General features: G+C 39.3%; 1 protein-coding gene across 1 annotated transcript in view; it reads right to left on the bottom strand.

The window, feature by feature from the left end:
• The window catches only part of EMB140 (EMBRYO DEFECTIVE 140), a 282,396-nt gene that overhangs the window by 196,081 nt on the left and 67,559 nt on the right, over window positions 1–18,756 (bottom strand). Inside the window, exons 3-4 of the mRNA XM_089820935.1 lie at window positions 14,382–14,439; window positions 14,070–14,285 (exon numbers count right to left, since the gene is read on the bottom strand). Coding sequence (XP_089677061.1) covers window positions 14,070–14,285; window positions 14,382–14,439 — 274 coding nt within the window. The remainder of the gene's footprint in view (window positions 1–14,069; window positions 14,286–14,381; window positions 14,440–18,756) is intronic.

The raw sequence follows: 18,756 nt of genomic DNA, 5'->3' as shown, positions 1-18,756 counted from the left end.
GGCCACATTTTTTTGCATAATTTGACCTCATCTCCTATAAGACACGTCTCAAGGATGCATGGATAGGTAGGAAACATCCACATAATTAGGACATCCAGTTTCGGGCAACAAATAGCAAGGATTGGTTAGTCATTCCCAAGATGGCCAATGATCATCTAGGTAACTCCAAGGACATCTAGTTGTCCCTATAGCCTTGTCAATATAAAATGCAACTTTTTTTAAAAACACAAAAATTTGAACAAAAAAGGGATTGGGGTGCCACAAGCACCCCCACACACCAACTATAAGCCCAAGTAAGCCATGCTAACAACTAAACACAAAAAAGAAACTCATTTAATTGTTTTCCATATTGTGAAGAAGAAAACAAACAGGAACAACTGGGAGAAGAGAAGAAAATGGCAATGAGAAGAAAAGAAAGCATCAAACCTAAATCTTGATGTAAACGAGATAAGCTAGACGCCATTATAGGGGCTACTCTCAAAACCTCATGAGGGTGTTGTTGCCCTTTATCCCCACTAGGGTTGCTACCTCCAAACCCCTACATAAGCCACAATCTTGCAAACCTCAACATCACAGAGTCAATCAAGAGTAATTGGTGTAATTCTCAACAATTGGCAAAGTTAGCTATTGTGCATAATGCATTGTGATTTCAAGATCAACAAAGTCCCAAGCATAGTCAAACTCCAACCGCACATTGGGATGATGATCCCAAAGAAACCGCCAGTTATGAAAAGGAGACCCAAAAGGGATTGGTAGGCCTTTTGTTGGATGATGTAATGTCCCAAAGAGGTAATGATGAGACTTGGAATTCGATTATGCTGCAATATTAGCAAATGTTGATTAAGTGCAACTACATATTTTTACTATATTGTCATTTTGTAGTTTAAACTTGCAGCCCTTAGGTATTTAATTGTAATTCTTATACAATATATATGCCACGTTAACAACATTTATAACTAAATCTTATTAATCCAGTAGTCAACTTTCATGTGAAATCCTAATCAACTCTAAATAGTTATGTAATGAGGTTCAAATATAAATGGTGAATGCCTTATCAATGTTATCATGTGAATATTTGAAACTTCCTATATTCTTTTAATTTTATTTTAATGTTTTTAAATAGTCATCCCCTATCTTCTCCTAAAAAAGGGCCACCCAAAGTTTCAATCCCAAAAGCATGTATCCCTACCCCATCCTAGAAACTTGGAGGATAGAGAAATATCTCTTCAACCTACCCTTCTATCACAGGTCTCTTCTCTGCTGCTCTGGTTTTGTAGTGGGGTCTTGGGGTCCTTTATTGGGACCCCCTTCTGCTATTTCTCTTTGTGTTGTCGCTTGTTTGTTTTTGTAGTTGATTTCTTTCAGGTGCAATTTGGTGTCCCTTCTGTTGGCAGCCCTTTTGTCTTGTGTTTGGAGTCCCTTGGACCATTCATGTTCTTTTGTTGGACATTAATAAATTTATCTTATCTTGCAGTTACATTGTATTTCACTCTTCAAGGACTGCTATACATTCACAAACCCAAGCTAAAATGATCATTGAACTTTATGCAATTTTTGAAAAGATAAAAATTGAGGGCCTGAATTTAGATGAGAGATGAAAACTAACCAAAAACCTCAGGTAAGCTGACAGCAGTCTGAAAATAAGAATTTTGTAAAAGATGAAAACCATTCTTGAAGAAAAAACCCTAGTTGAAAGTGGTTCCCTACTTATAAGTGAGTGGTTTACTTGAAAAAGTATGCTGGGATAATAAATAACCCTGCTGATCATATGTTGTCGAAAAAATTCATGAATGAACAAAGAATGAAATGTTAAACATCCATTTATACATGAATACCATCCGACTTTTAATTCATCCAATCAACTACATATAGGAAAACCAATTGACTGAAAAGGCGCATCTATTTTCAAAGGGATGTACAATGTCCCAATTAGGTGACCTTACAAAATAGACTATTTTACAAACATGCACAAGCTGAAATATGCATAAGATTTTATGTTACCCAAAGTTTATCTAATGCCTTGTGCAGATCTTGCAAGTGCTTCAAAATCGCTGCAGAGATTTTGCTTGTTTGAACTTCCACAAGCATCTCATTTATCAATGACAGCTTTATCAGCTTCAGGACTTCATAGACATGCTCATCAAACTTGTCTTAGTTTTTACCCACTATTTCTAGCCTAGTGCTAGCATCGATGACGATCTTAACAAAGTACCTATACCTGAAAATTATAAGCATGTGTTTGGGTGTAGTGATTCTTGTTGACTTGGTGGTCAGCACCTCCTTCAGGGTTCGCGACATGGCTTAACCGCCTCTCGTGGATCTGTGTAAGTCTAATGTTTGTGACGTTCATTGACAGCTCGAGCTTTTGGTGCAACGGCAAACATACCAACAATTGGTATCAAAGCCTTGGGTCACAAGTTCGAATCTCAGGAGGTCTCCTTCATTTCCATCGATTCAGAACCCTCAGTCGGTGTTGAGGGGGAGATTGTTGACTTGGTGGTCAGCATCTCCTTCGGGGTTCGCGACATGGCTTAACCGCCTCTCGTGGATCTAGGTAAGTCTAATGTTTGTGACATTCATTGACAGATCGAACTTTTGGTGCAATGGCAAACATACCAACAATTCTTGCTAGTGAAGCATTGGCTATCTTCCAACATGATGTTGGATATTAAAGACATCTCTCCCAAAATTACAAAAAGTTATAAAAATCCTTTCTACTGTTGTAATAAATGTGGAAATCATGAAAAGTCGTAGCCAACAAAAAATATACAATTTCATCAAAAAACCTACAAACATATTCTAAAGATAAACAATTTAGCTAATATATCTAAGCTACTCACCTTTTTTTAAAGGGAAAAAACTCCCTCCAAATATTATTTCAACCACAAAAATCACATCAGTAGTGATGTTTCCAAAAAAAAATCTCACAAAACAAATCAGCTTCCAGACTAGTTTTCTATCGCATCTAAAAGGAAGAAAAAAACCTATGTTACCCGGGGACGCGTTTCCAGCAAAAATTGACCCCGTCCCCACGTCCCCCCATCCCGGAAACTCGGAAACTTCCGGAAACCTTTCCCTTGGCTGTCCCATAAAATTAATGTTCCAGTTTTGATAATTTGTTTGATTTCCACTCTCATGTGAACTCTAAAGTTAAATTATTTAACACAAATATTATATGTTAAGGTTCTATAATTTATATAAGCATGTGTTACCCATGTTCTTATATGAATATTTAAAATTTCCCTATATATTTTAAATTTTCCCTACTTCTTATATAGTTGTTCCCCCTAGCGTCCCCTACTCTGAGAAAAAAAATCCGTCCCGGAAACCCGTTTCCTCGTCCCCACATCCCCCCGTCCCGGAAACCTGAGGTAACATAGAAAAAAACCCATGATTTTTTTAATTAAAAACATCAAAAAAGTCAAAAAAATTATAATCTTCATCAGAAACCTTCAGCACTGATTTTCAAATAAAAATCCATCACTTAAAAATAAGTCATGATTTGTAAAATAAACAGATGCAATTTCCCAAACAAAAGAACCCAACATTTACACCAGATTGGTCACAATTTACACAACTGTTCAAAACCAGAAACAAAAGATAGATGCTGCACACTTTGCTCAAGTTTTCACACAATTGTATATAGACAACGCCTGTTGGTACTTTCTGCATCACAAATGTGCAAGATGTCATTGTCAGCAGCAATCTGTAATGCTCCACACATTCTCGGATCCTGATGTATGACCAAGGATCAAATGCCATATAAGATACAGTAGTTACCCAAATATTTGATATTAAGTGAGGAGTGAAGTTCTCCATAAATAAGAATTACAATAGATCTCCGTAAAGGATAAGATCAGCAATTTATAAAGCAACAGAAAAGAACTTAGGAAAGACTTCATTGACCATTAAAAAATTGAATATTGCAGCAATATTACATAAAAAAGCATCCTCTCTAAAAAAATTAAATAACTTCTATATCTTGTCTCCATAGGTTTGAAGACTTGCTGCTTTAAAAAGAGCCAGGTGAGGTGGTAACAATAAAAATACAAATATCTCTAACTTCTACTACCACTTGCTTCAGCTAATTATATTCCCCTATGTCTTTCACTAAATTGTGAAATGCACAAACACATGGGGTCCAAGAGATGTGCTTGTGACACACATGTCTAATCAATAACCACTTGTAAAACATTTAAGGCTCCAACTTCCTTTGTGGCCTCTTGCGAAATGCTACACTCGAAATCTAAATTCTTATATTTCCCTAAACAATCCATGACTAAAAGAAAGTAAGAGCTAGCTAGGCATGTGACTATGATATTAATGAGTGACCAATTCCTAATATCAGCCCACCACAACTAGAAATAACTAATAGGAAAGTGAAGCTTCAGAACTCTGCATTGTCGCAAGTAAATATTATGTAGCCGACAGGGTGTGCGTCAAGATGTATCTCGTTGGTATATGCTCCTTCGGGAAGGTTCTTGTTATGTAGCAACATGTTGTTATGGCCGACAGACCCCTTTGGGAAGGTTCTTCGGAAAGTATTTATACACCCACTTGGGTCATTGTAAATCATCATTCAAGCATAATGTAATGTCTTTGGCATATGCGAATAATAAAAGGAGTACTGCTGTTGCTGTTTTTATTCATTGTCTGGGTGCATTAATCAATTAATCTATGCAGTAAACATTTGGCACCATTGCCCGATGGACCTGGAACAAAGGCAAAGGAATGAAGACTAATGCCAAATCAGCTAAACAAGAATAAGAATAAGCTGAAGGAAAAAGAGGAAAAGGACAAAATACGCACCGCGCAGGAAAATTTAATTTTAGCACAACAAGCCGAACGTAGACAGAGGTTTCAGCAAATTACCGACGGACACCGTAGCACTGAAGAATTGTTGGAGGAGACTCGACAGCGGCTGGAATTGGTGGAAGAAGCAAGGGAGGAGTTTTTGAACCTACATACGCCAAGGGAAGAGAATCTAGACAGAAGAGGATTGACTCGCACGGCTCAGAGTGCCAAGGGAGCACGAGTGTGGAGTGAACTCTTCGTCCAAGATACACTTCCGGAACGGACAACTTCGGTTGATGAAAACCCTTCTTCACTAAATAGCACGACTGTCGGAAACAGTGCGAGTGTACAGAGCAACGTGGGTGTTCAGAACAGCGCGGGTGTGCAAAACAGCGCGGGTACACAACAAACCCCTCAACCTCGAATAGTAATGGCTGGCCCAAAGGAAAAGTTGGCGAAATTTGATGGTGATGGAGAAGCCGATCCAATCCGACGTTGTAAAACATGCGAAACGATTTGGAGGGCGAATGGCGTAACAGATACAAATGAATGGGTTCGACAATTTCCAACAACCCTAAAGGGTGTCACAATTGATTAGTTTGCCGATATGGATCCGCAAAAATTAACCGGTTGAGACGATGTTAAAAAAGAATTTACCACTGAATTTCAATTGCTACATGACGACAATGAGATTGTAGCTGAGATATACAACACAAAACAGGGGAAGAATGAGACAGTTTGAGTCTACGCCAAGAAATTAAAAGACTTAATCAATAAAATGGAAAATAAGCCGGCTAATGGGCTACAAAAAAGATAGTTTGTTGAAGGCCTACATCCAAAATTGCGGATAAAGATGAAGATTGTGCCACCCTTGTCATACACTAAAGCATACAATCGAGCAATGAACTTAGAAAGTGAGCAGAAGATAAAAAAAGAAAACGAAGAGTAGTTCATCCGATTCAGATGATATGCATCCTCGAGAGAAGATAGTAGCGATGATGAAAACAGCAGCAAAAAGGTCCAAGCTCTCCAGAAGGACATGATTCGCATAATGAAGGAATTTAAGAACATGCAGAAAGAAACGAAGGGAAGTGAACTATGGTGCACAGAATGTAAGGCGAAAGGTCACACAAAGGGATCTTGTCCAAAGAACCAGTTTTGCGAGATTTGCCAGATCATGGGACATTTCATAAAAGAATGCCCCTTCAATATGAAAACCAGAGAACCTCAACAAGTGCTCCTGACACAAGCAGCTTCCACATCAAGAGGGAACGGAAACACAAACATTGATGGTGCCACTTTGGGTGGGTACAAAAATAATAGCAAAGGGCAAAACAACAACAATGCGAACAATAACAATAACAATGGTAGCCGAAGCAGAATTCAGTACGATGCAAACGGCCAACCAATGGTTCAATGCCGAACATGTAATTTGTGGGGCCACTTTGCCCGAGACTATACAACGACAAACAAACCAAAATTATTATGCAGATGGTGTGGACTCGGCAATCACGAAGATGCCAAGTGCCCAAAATCCGGAGTAAATTTGATCACCATCGGGACGGATGAAGAGGAGGTTCTGGCAATCACTCGGAAGCAAGCAAAATTGTACCCCGACCCGACAGAAGAAAAGAAGAGACTAGAGGAAGCACGGGCAAAAATCCAGAAAGCAACGCAGGCGGAGAAAACACATCTGAAGGACACTACCGGTACCTCAACAAGGAACTGCGCAAAACAGAACATAGTACGATAGATATTACAAACTGAAGTACCCGTCAAAGTAAGTGACCTGCTGCTCTCAATGCCTCAACTCCGATTGGCACTCACAAACATCACTCCAACTGTTAAACTACCAAGAAAACACAGAAGGGAGCAGGAAAGTGGCGCAAGTGCAGAGGATCCAATGCTGCTAGCCCTCACATCTGGACGGCATCCGGCGGTCGTCGAGATGAGAATTCTGGGAACTATTCTGACAGACACGATTGTGGACGGCAGGTCCAGTGTGAATGTGTTACCAAAGGATACCTAGAAGAGGTTGGGACAGTCGACGTTGTAGCCACCTACATTCCAATTATTAACGGCAGACCAGCACGAGATCAAACCGTTGGGAGTCCTGAACAGCCGGTGACTATCGAAACACGGTCGTTCCTGCTCGACTTCATTGTCATCCCACTGAAGAGGAGAGGATATGATGCCATTCTAGGCCGAGGATGGCCCATACAAGCAAAGGTTAAGATTGATTGGAAGAAGAATACTCTATCAATGGAGCGTAGAGGCAAAAGATTCATAATTGACCTGCACACACAAATGGTAGGTGAGGAGGCAGCATCATTAGACTCAGAAGGTGAATGCGAGAATGATGACGGGGGGAAGAAGAGAATGGAACCCAATGAAGAGGGAGTATTGAAACTAGAAGGAGGGTTGGATGAGGACGGCCTAGACTCATTGAACGGCCTTTACCACTTGTAGATGGAGGATTTTCAAGCTGTAATATGTTAACGGTTGACGAAGGTGAGAAAGAAGAGAGAAATGAATGTCTGAAGGAATATAGAGAAGCGGAAGAAGGAAAAGTGGTTGGGACTGAAGCTGAAGGGAAGAACATACAGTATGAACTCAAAAAAAGGAACAATTCCACCATATAACTGCACAAAAAGAAAATGTTACGTCGAACCAGGGATATAGTAGAAAGGTGTCGGCAGAAAGGAAAACACATCATACGGTCTACACGGGAAACAATGAGGAAGGGTTTAATAAAAGCTTTAGCATTACGGAATAAAGGTTCTAAAAGAAAGAATACAGTTATTGATGGCAAGGAGTGGGAGCCAACGGAAGTCATGGTACTAAGTGTCGAGAACAACTGGGCGATATGAAAAATCGGAGGGAGAGATCATGTAAGTTAAATAAGCTTGATGAGTGACGATTGCAGGCACAATGGGCCACAAAGGTGACACAAAACAGGCGCAAAGTATGGCATGATAGACACCTGCAACTAAACAAATTCCAACCAGGGCAGCTGGTGTTGAAGTATAATGGACGGAATGAAATCGAACTTGGAAAGTTCAGAGTCAAATGGGTAGGACCATACAAGATACGGGAAGTTGGTGATAATGGGGTGATCAAGTTATGGATGCTCAACGGGAAGGAAGTACCAAACACAATGAATGGATCAGATTTAAAAATCTATCATGAAGGGAATAGTCCCCCGTCGATGAACAATTGAAGTAAGAAATTTTTATTTAAAAAAAAAAAAGAGAGCAAAATTAAAATTAAAAAAAACAGTTATGCATAGAAGACACCATACAGCCTTTTAAGAGTTCTGAAAGTGACCGTACAGTACTCATATCAGGAGAGTACATTCAAGGAAAAAAATATTAATATTCAAAGATTTGAGGACCGTACAGAAAATATATCAAGGAGTTCACAATTTCGTACGGTGTATGGACAATGGATTCACCGTACAATCCTCTTTTGACACCATACACTAACTTCTCAGGCGAATAGGTTGTAAGTACCGTACGGCTCATGGATTATGTTTTAACTCTGTATGGCCCCCCTGCACAGTATTGGCACCGTACGGATATTGTCTAAAGAATTCATATTGACGTTGTCATATGTCATTTGCTCCGACAATATAGACCCCTGTGTCCATACAGAAAAGTAGTGACTGGGTAATTTCGTACGGTGTAAGGACAGCAAAGGAGAAGAGGCACGACAGAGGTATAATGTCGTATGTAAGGCAGAGAAGCAGCAAATATAAAGGCATGACAGCGTTTTCTAGTTCATAGTATGCAACACAGATCTTGCAGTATGAGTACAAGTTGAGCTCTACAATAAGCATATCTGGATTAAGAACGCCCAAACAGGAAGTTGTGAATTGATACAATCAGGAAGGCAAGTAGAGGAAACGCAGTCGTACAGCGTCCAAGAATAGATACAGAAGAAGGGTGACAGGAGGTTTTCTAAAAACAAAACAAAAAACAACAACAAATAAAAAATGTTCAGAATGAGTAACGCATGATGCCAAAGGGAAAGGAAAACATTAGCGGTTGCCAGAAACAATGTGGGATCAGCTAGAAAATCACAAAAATAGTGTGTTCCATGCAATTTTGTGTGGGTTTCGGAGTGTTGATTTAGTCTTGGCGGCGAGAGGCGCTGCCCCTCAACCCCGCCCTGTATTGTGACAAGGAGAGCGGCCTGCCCCAGGACCTCGCTGGGGGCGATGCCCCCTAGATCCCCAGTCGATGCGGTTATCAGTCGTGGGAAGTGTGACCAGTTGATGGGACCTGGAGCTGTTGCAGCCATGGAGTGTCTAGGTACTAGAGGCACTTGGAGTAAGTGTTGGACGTGAGGTTGTCTTGGTGGATGCATAGAGAGCTCAGGAGGAGCTGATCATCTAGTTGGAGGCAGTATGACACTTCGATCAGGGTACTCAGGAGTTGGAAGCAGAGAAAGCAGCACGAGTGGCTATCAAAGTTAGCTAAGGAGATAGTATTGAGTTAGCAGAGGCTGCAAATGCAACGTGGTTTGGAGACCAGTTTGGTGCAGGCACGGGACAAATGTGAAAGTGAGGTGACAAAAGCAGATTTATCTTGTTGTAGTTAGTCAGTTAATGTATTTTGTTTGTTAATTGTTTCAGATATTTTGTAATTGTCGTCCGAAGACGACTTCTTTTTTTGAGGGGGATGATGTCATAGGTAAATATTGTGTAGCTGACAGGGTGTGCGTCAGGATGTGCGTTGATGAAACCTGGAGCTGCTGCAAGCATGGAGTGTCTGGGTACTAGAGGCACTTCGAGTAGGTGTTGGACGTGAGGCTGTCTTGGTGGACGCATAGAGAGCTCGGGAGGAGCTAATCATCGAATTGGAGGCAGTACAACGACACTTGGATCAGAGCAATCAAGAGTTGAAAGCAGAGAAAGAAGCACTGGTGGCTATCAAGGTTAGCTAAGGAGACAGTATTGAGTTAGCAGAGGCTGCAAATGCAACGTGGTTTGGAGACCAGTTTGGTGCAGGCATAGGGCAAATGTGAAAGTGAGGTGACAAAAGCAGATTTATCTTGTCGTAGTTAGTCAGTTAATGTATTTTGTTTGTTAATTGTCTTAGATATTTTGTAATTGTCGTCCGAAGATGACTTTTTCTTTTGGGGGGGATGATGTCCTAGGTAAATATTGTGTAGCCGACAGGGTGTGCATCAGGATGTATCTCGTCAGTATATGCTCCTTCGGAAAGGTTCTTGTTATGTAGCGACGTGTTGTATATGGTCAACGGACCCCTTTGAGAAGGTTCTTTGGAAAGTATTTATACACCCTCTTGGGTCATTGTAAATCATCATTCAAGCATAATGTAATGTCTTTGGCATATACGAATAATAAAAGGAGTATTGTTGTTGCTGTTCTTGTTCATTGTCTGGGTGCATTAATCAATTAATCTATGCGGTAAACACACATAGTTTATAATAATCCATCACAATTACTAACAATTAGTAATAATTAGTAATAACTATGAACTTTTCATATTTCAAAAGTTATTAGTAATTGGTCTCAAGTTAACTAATCAACAGCAATATAATCATAAATCTCAAACATCGTGCTCATACTGACCAGAAAAGCATCAAGATTAATTATATGTTATACCAATGTTCAACTTATGCCAAGACAACTAAAAGTGGGTCATAGAACTTAGTAATGTCAAAGATTCGTTGTAACATTTATCACATTAGACTCCTCAATTTTTAATACATAAACTGGAAATGCCCAATTATCAAAAATATTTTTTTATAAATCTGGAATACTGTTGCTTATATTTTCCTTGCATGAATTTCTTATCAGACTATTAAAATCTGAAGCTGAAGTTTCAAACAAGTGCCCTACATTTATATACAAATAAGGTCATATTAATTGCAGATGTCTTCTAAAGGTGCAGACAACCTGATGTCACTAGCAGCAGGTCAATGTCACATGTAAAGCATGCTGTTACATCTGGTGGGCAATCACCAATATCACAGATCCCTCAACTTTGGCTTCTATGCTTGAAACGACTTTTCTGAACATTTCAAGACTCAAAAAACCGTTGAAACATATATGTTTGCTCAGCTTACAAAATTAAGAGAGAACCCCTCAGATGGTTGAGATGGGTACAGTTGAAAACCAATCACATATGGCTGCCTCAAAATATGAACCCAAAACGTAGAAGAATAATAATTTACAATTTTGCATTAAATACTTTGCCTTGGAAGAACTGTGTTACCACTTACCTCTGATGTCCCAGAGCTTCTACTCTGTAATTGTAAAAGATTGACATTCAAACCCACATCTAAGATTTCATTGAAAGAAATTTAATAAGAGGAAAAGACTAGAATGTTAAAAGATGGGAGATCTTAGTTTTATCCACAACTTAAAGTTTCTTCAAGAATCTCTAGCAAAAGATGGCCTTCATCACTTTGCAGTGCCATATCTTGAAGAGATCAGGAAAATTTTATGTTGATGTTCACAGTAGAGAATTAAGTGTAAATGCTAGGACATCTTTTGAATTTGATGAGATTTAGATGTTTCAGATGTTTTAAGCTTTAAAAATAATTTCAAGAAAATGTTACGTTAACATTGATGATCACAGTAGAGATTTAAATGAAAATAATGATAAATCTTTTTAATTTGATAAGATTCAAATGTTTCAAATTTTGAATCTTAGAATTAGATTTCAATTTTTACTTAAACTGTATTTTAGGTAAAAGTGCAAAGCTTCTAGAATCCCTGTGTATAATGAAACATGAAATCAACGAAACTAGTAGTGATGCAGAGTAAATGCAAACCCTATAACCTAAGAAGTTAACAGTTTGAGTTCAATTCGAAATTCAAGTTCGAGGAACTGGTTCATTGGTATGGCAAAATTTTAGAAAGGGATTTGGGTTAGTTCATACAAAAACATGTAAAAATAATAAAAAATTATATATATACATATTTATGACACCTAGAAGCATAAGTTGAGATTAGAATGTCACAGTATATCATAAGATCATATGATTTAAATAACAAAATAATACTTGCACACCACAAATGAGAGTTAGAAGCCAACATAAGCCTTTCACTTACACTTTTCAGGGTTAAGGATGTGAAAACATTCTGAAATTTGCAAAAAAAACACACTTTCTGGTCGTCCGTGAGGCCCAGTTCAACCTTGGTTCAATCTGAGCAAGGCAAACTCACTCGGGTTCAACCATCAGAGACAAGTTCAAACTGGGGTCCCAATTCTCGAACCTTGACCAAACCACTGGGCAAACTATACCTGGACCAGGTACCAATTCAAACCCAGACCTGGTCTGGACGGGATTTAGGCGAACCCTAAGCTTATAACCTCTATAAGGTGACCATTGAATAATTCATTTCCTAAAAGCATGTGAAGGGATCCAGTCTTTACCCACATTTATATTTATATACTTAAATGAGGTCTCTTCCAGTAAATAAGATAACAGCTTGGTCACATATGAAGCTAACTTAAATTACAAACCAGTATAATTTAATGTTTCTGATATTTCAAACCATAGTTGGAAAACTCGCCAAGGCCTAAAAAATAAAATTTGGGGAAAACTCAGCCAATTTTCAGCAAACACTCAGGAACTTAAAACATTGCTTAAATTTAATTAGAAATTCATTATTTCTAGCAAAATTCAATGAGAAGATGCATCCAATGAGTCAATAAATGAGAACACAAAAGAAACAAGCTTAGTCTACATATATTGTGGGTCCAAATTGCATTCTCATGAGGAATGCTGATGTCTGGTAGCAAAATAGGAAATGATTTGTGTAAAAGTAAAAGTAATACATCATTCCAATAACATCTTCCTCTTCTCAACTCTAGCAAAAACTAAGGGAGAGGTAGAACTAGAGGGTCTAGTCCTAGAAATCTGCATTGGGCATGACTGTGCCTCTTCACTCAGTATATCTGACTCAATCAGTGGCTCATCCTCCATCCTACATGTAGCTCTGCCTCTAGCTTCTCCTAGCACTAGGAATGACTACTCATTCAACTCAATGTCATCTAGTATGAAACCAAATCCACCGCCCTCCTCCATAGTCTACCTCTCCAAATCATTGGAGTCATCCTCTTCAAAAACTCCACTTCAAATACGCTTTGAATCGATACAAATCAGTCGCAAGTGTTTGGAAGAATATTTATCCCTCTCAACAAAATATAAGTTACGAAATGAGAAATGAATTAATTTGGCCAATTTTTTGTGTGTAAGTGCTGTTATAAAACTACAACCGAGTTTTTGTTAAAAACTCAGTGAGTTTTTGGTGGAAACTCGGCAAGTACTGAACAAGTTTTTGCCAAAAATCCAACAAGTTTTTGGAGCCAATAAAAGTCGTAAAAACTCGCCAGGCCAGTAAACTCAGCCAGTTTTTGCAACTTGGAGAGTACTCTGCCAGTAGTCCATCTATGTTTCAAACTATTCAGCATTCTCATTTTGCATGTCTTTGAAAATCGTAGTCAAATTATTGGATAATATGTAAAGTATATATTTTGCGTGTTTTTCATAAGTTTATATTAGGTTAATTATTTTAATATGGATATTTTTCTGATCCAAAATTTTCATCCATTTTCACAAATTCCAGATTTTTCATCCTGCTGAACAAGAATCAACTGCTCTCCCAACAAATCTAGCTATGGATTTACATAGCAGCGATTTGCAACTAGACAGAGACCCCATAAATATCCCAGGGATTGCACTTCACGGTTCCACAGATTGCCAGTTACAGATCAAATAGCTCCAATGATTCCAATTTCCCATTCCAAGCAATCCATTCTTGGTTGGGAGTGTGGACATGTTCAACAATGAAATTGATAATATGCACCAACGCCCTGACTGTAAAGAGCAATCAACAATCACTCCATTCTTCATGTCATGATCAACAAAAATCCCATGCAAAGATGCTGCTGCACATGGAGGCTTCTTTTACAAGATGGCGTCCTAGAATTTATTATATTGAAAAATGCTTGTTAGATCTAATATAAACTATTGGTTAATGTCAATGTTAGCATTAGATTCTAACATTAAGGTCCCTTTCAGCCTTCATGCAATGTTACAAAAACTAATGCTGGTATTTACAAGTTGGATGCAAATAATATAGGCAGGCTCTTCTAACCAAATTTTAAATATACACAGTAAAGTAACAGTCCTCTATGCACTAGTGATGCTCTTCACAAGTATCACTGCCAAATGTTATGAAAATTTATAAATTCATAATACCAAATCAAGGAATTGCAGCAAAGAACACAAACCTCATTGTCACTTTCTTCCATTGTGATTAGTAAAGCTTCCTCAAATTCTCGATATGCTGTCCACAATTTTCCACCTTCTGACATATGTAAACCTGCAGCAGTTAGTGCCCGTTCAAACAGAGCCCTTATCTTTGCAATGCCTTCTGGTGTGCATTGTGACACAGACTTGTCACGCTCTTGCATGAAATTCAGATAATCGGACCATAGTGGAACAGACTGTGAAAAGAAAACCATCAATAATCGGTAAGAAAAAGTAACTTCCTAAAATAGCTTCGCAAGAAATATGACTACAACTTCATTTTGCAAACTTACCATATAGTCATGCACTGCACGTTCATATAACAACTCAATGATTGGAACAGCTTCCGAACTGCATCAAAAGAATATAAGTGATGCACCATGATTACTTACAAGAAAGTACACAAATTTCAATGTGAAAGTGAAAAACAATTAAAATATTAAAAAATGCTACATATTTTCTGAATATGGTGACAGACAGGATTCATATCTGTATAAAACTATGCAGTCCACATATAAGCAAAAATCAAAAAGATAAGACCAAAAAATATGAATACAAATAAGAGAAACAGAATTAAGCAGTAACTTAGGGTACTTACTGAAATGATGGAAGCTAGGAAGCTCAGAATATTGACACGCAAAATGTAAAAAATATATTTGAAAACAAAAGTAAATGGATCGAAGCCAAAAAAATTAACGAGTCCCTCAACATTTGATCACTCGCAACTAACCATTCATAGTGCAACCATTCCAACATCTTTGACCAAATTCCCGTAATATTTGAATATCATCACCATTAGCGATAAAACCTTACCATCATATCCAGTACATAACATTGCTCTGTTCTTTCAAAGAGCTTCAGAAGTTCCGAACGAAACAATTGATGAAAACAAATTATAGTACACTCTCAAAGTTGTACTAAATGCATGTACTTGATTTCTTGTGGATCCATTATAATACAAACAGGTGATAAGCATAGTTTATGTTATAATTTCTTCATCTTCAACTCCATGACATAAACACCAAATTGTGACAAAAGTTGTGCCCTTTCAACTCTACATATATAGATTGTTTCAGCAATTGTCACTTGAAAACATTCAATGATATACATTTGCCTACTTTGTTGACTTTAATGAAAATGAAGATGTCCATTAATTTATTTATTTTTAAATTTACCCCATGAACTTTACAATAGTGCGTTTGTCAATGCATGCTGACATTGATTGATCCAATGCCTTCTTTAATATTTTTGCACCAAAGACCTTCATGGTTTACGCCAACATACACTTCGTTAATATTCTCCTGCCTTACCTATCCTTTCCAAATCATTTTCCTGTGTAGCTGATCTTATCCTGTCAAGGCTCCTATATATGAGTAATTTCCCTTTTTTGGCCTTACGAAAATTCCCAGGGAACACCAACTCTCTTGGAGAGTGACATCCATATCGATTTGGAGTTTAGTTATTTACATTTAGTTCTAGGGATCATGTTGAGTCCTTTGATGCTTTCCAAGAATGGTTTTGTCAGTTCTGAATTCTGGCACACTTCAAGCTTCTTGGAAGAAAATTATATTTTTGGACAGTATCTATTTCTAGTAAGTTGGATTGCCAATGAGTTATTATGTTGATGACTTCGGATTTCACTTCTGGACCTTTTCTGTGTTTTCCATATTAGGAAATAATTAAGTGATTGAAAAAGTAAATCTTAAGCTGTCAAAAAAACATAAATTATACAACTTTAATCTATTATTATAAGGTGAATTTAAAGTGACTTAGTACCAAAAAAAGCAAATGAATAAATAACGTAACTTCTAAAAAGTAAATGGGGTTGCAAGGTTTGGGTTTAACCATGGAGGAAACTCAGTAGTTAAGCGCACTCAGCCTGGAGTAGTACTGGGAGGGGTGACCTCAGTGCTTCACCCCTGTGACCATCACCTAGATCCAATGAGTGCTAAGTGTTGCATTTATTCTGATGAGAGATGGATTCATGTTGAATTACTACTCATGAAACATGGGTCAATGAGTTTGACTCAAAAATTACACAGTTAAATCCTGATAGCAATATCACAACTTCTAAAAAGCCAAAAAAAGAAATTATTTAAAAGTGATTATAAAATCAAATTCACGGAAAGTTCTCCAGAAATTTATAAAAGCTGTTGAAGAGTCTTATTTTCATTCATTGTGGATTGTTCATTTTGGTGGAAACCCTTTGTTTACCGTACAGGTAAAGAAATCAACGCATACAGACAATAATAGCAAAATAATATTCGCATATGCCAGAACATACATTAGGCTTCATAATATTCGCAATAGCAGATGATTGATGCTTTACAATGATCCCAAACGGGATATAAATACTACCGCCGAACCTTCCCGAAGGAGTCCGTCGGCCACAACATTACATCCACTACAAACTATTTACCCGTCGGCTACAAAATACAAAACACCGATGACAGTCAATCCGTCGGCTACAAAAATACCACCGAACCCATCCAGTCGGCTAACACCATCCCCCCCAAAAAGAAAAGTCGTCTCCTGATGATTGACAAAATATCTAAGACAAATTAACAAACAAAATACATTAACAGAGTGACTACAACAAGAGAAATCTGCTTCTGACACATCACTGTCACCTTCGTCCCATGCCTGTAGCCTCTGCTAACACAACACTGCCTCCTTGATGAAGCTGACCTTGATAGCCACCTGTGTTGCTTTCTCTGCTTCCAACACTGGGTCCACTGAGCTAAGTGTCGCTCCACTGCCTCCAACTGGATGATTAGCTCCTCCCGAGCTCTCTAGGCATCCACCAAGACAGCCTCCCGGCCAACACTTACTCCCGGCGCCTCGGTACACAAACAGTCCATGCCTGCAGCAACTTCAACTCTTCTCAGCCGGTCAGACTCCCACGACTGATTTCCGCAACGACTAGGGGTCCAGGGGGCAACGCTGGCGCAGCGCCCCCGTGAGGTCCTAGGGCAGCACCCCAGGTGCGCTCCCTATCGCAGTACAGGGTGGGGTCGAAGGGCAGCGCCCCTCGCCACCAATACCAAATTAGCACTTCGCAACCCACACAAAAATGCACAGAACACACCATTTCTGTCATTTTCTGCCGATTTTGCACTCTCTCTGGCAACCACTGATGCTTCCCCTTCCCTTAGGCATCATCTGCTACTCATTCCGAACAACTTGATTCTGTCGTCCTTTTTTTTTTTAATAAGAAAACCCCGCACACGCATCTTCTACACAGACTCGAAAATCTCTCCTCTGCAAAATGCATAGACGCCATTAATGGCTGAAATACAAGAACAAGATGTCGAGCATCCCCGCTTGGGCCACATGCTCTCCAAATTACTCCAGATCCCAAATTTAGATCATAAACTTGCGCACTCTGTTTGAATATACCCTACGAAGCTGTGACGTGAACCGCGTATGCCGCACCAAAAACTCTGCCTGCACCTCTTCATCCGCGGGTAGGATAGACAGCCACAGAAGCAACCCGCAGGAAGCAAGCAGCAGACTCTACGGAAGACGAGTACCACATGCGGAATGAAACAAGCCCGCGGAAGAGAATTAGAACCACGCGGAGAAGATAGAGTCCATGGGAGAGAGAAAAAAGAAGATCTGCGGAAAAGACACGCAGGAGTCCGCGAGACATCCTGCCCACGGAGCACAGTCTGCGGGGACAATGCCCGCAGGACAGGTGTCCACAGGACATCCTGCCCCCGGAGCACAGTCCGCGGACAGCCCTCACTTGCTTTTATTTTTATTTTTTATTTTTTATTTTTTTCAATTTTTTTTCTTTTTTTTTTTTCTAATCTTGTTTTCATTCTTTTTCTTTTTTTTTTTTTTGACAAAAATAAAATAAAATTAAAAGACAGCACCTCAATTTTGCCTCCAGGCATCGCCATTCTGCAACGACGACGACAAGGGAATCATCTGATCATTCTGTGACAGTGACGGCATCTTCCTGGCATGGTAGGATTCGTTGACTACGTGAGGTACCTCTTGCCCGTCCAATGTTCCCAACTTCCCCACTCGATTGTCGCCGACCTCCCGGATTTGATATGGTCCAAGCCATCTGGCCTTAAACTTTTCCACTTTGATTTCATTCCGACCGTCGTACGCCTTACGTCTGTTTTGTGCCACCTCCGTCGCCCACTGTGCCTGTGGTCGTCGTGCAACTGGATTATTTCCTTGTTGTCGGTGCCTTTCCACTAATTTTATGCTGCGGTCTAACCTTTTCTTTCCGTGCGGTCCATTCACCATGTACCGGACAGTGAGATCTTTCGTTTTTCTGTGTTCAGACTGTATGTTCTTCCCCTCAACTTCAACCATGGCAACTTTTCCTTCTTCCGCTTCCCTGCATTCCTCCGGACATTCATTTTCTTGTGTTTTGTCACGTTCGTCGACCGTTACCATATTGCAACTCGGAAACAGTTCGTAGTCTTCTATCTGCCAGTGGAACAGGCCATTTACCGAGTCCAGGTCGTCGTCATTCGATCCTCTGTCAAGTCTCAATACTCCTTCGTCTCGTTCCATTCTCCTCTTTCCTTCGTCGTCACTTTCGCCGTCACTTTCTGAATCTGACGATGCTGCCTCCTCACCGACCATTTGTGTATGCAAGTCAATTGTGAATCTTTTGCCTCCGCGCTCCATTGATAGGGTGTTTCG

Source organism: Cupressus sempervirens, chromosome 3 (assembly GCF_028749045.1).
Source record: "Cupressus sempervirens isolate cs-2001-9-10 chromosome 3, ASM2874904v1, whole genome shotgun sequence".
Lineage (NCBI taxonomy): Eukaryota > Viridiplantae > Streptophyta > Pinopsida > Cupressales > Cupressaceae > Cupressus > Cupressus sempervirens.
The sequence above is the reverse complement of the archived record's forward strand: the minus strand, read 5'-3'. Positions and strand labels throughout refer to the sequence as shown.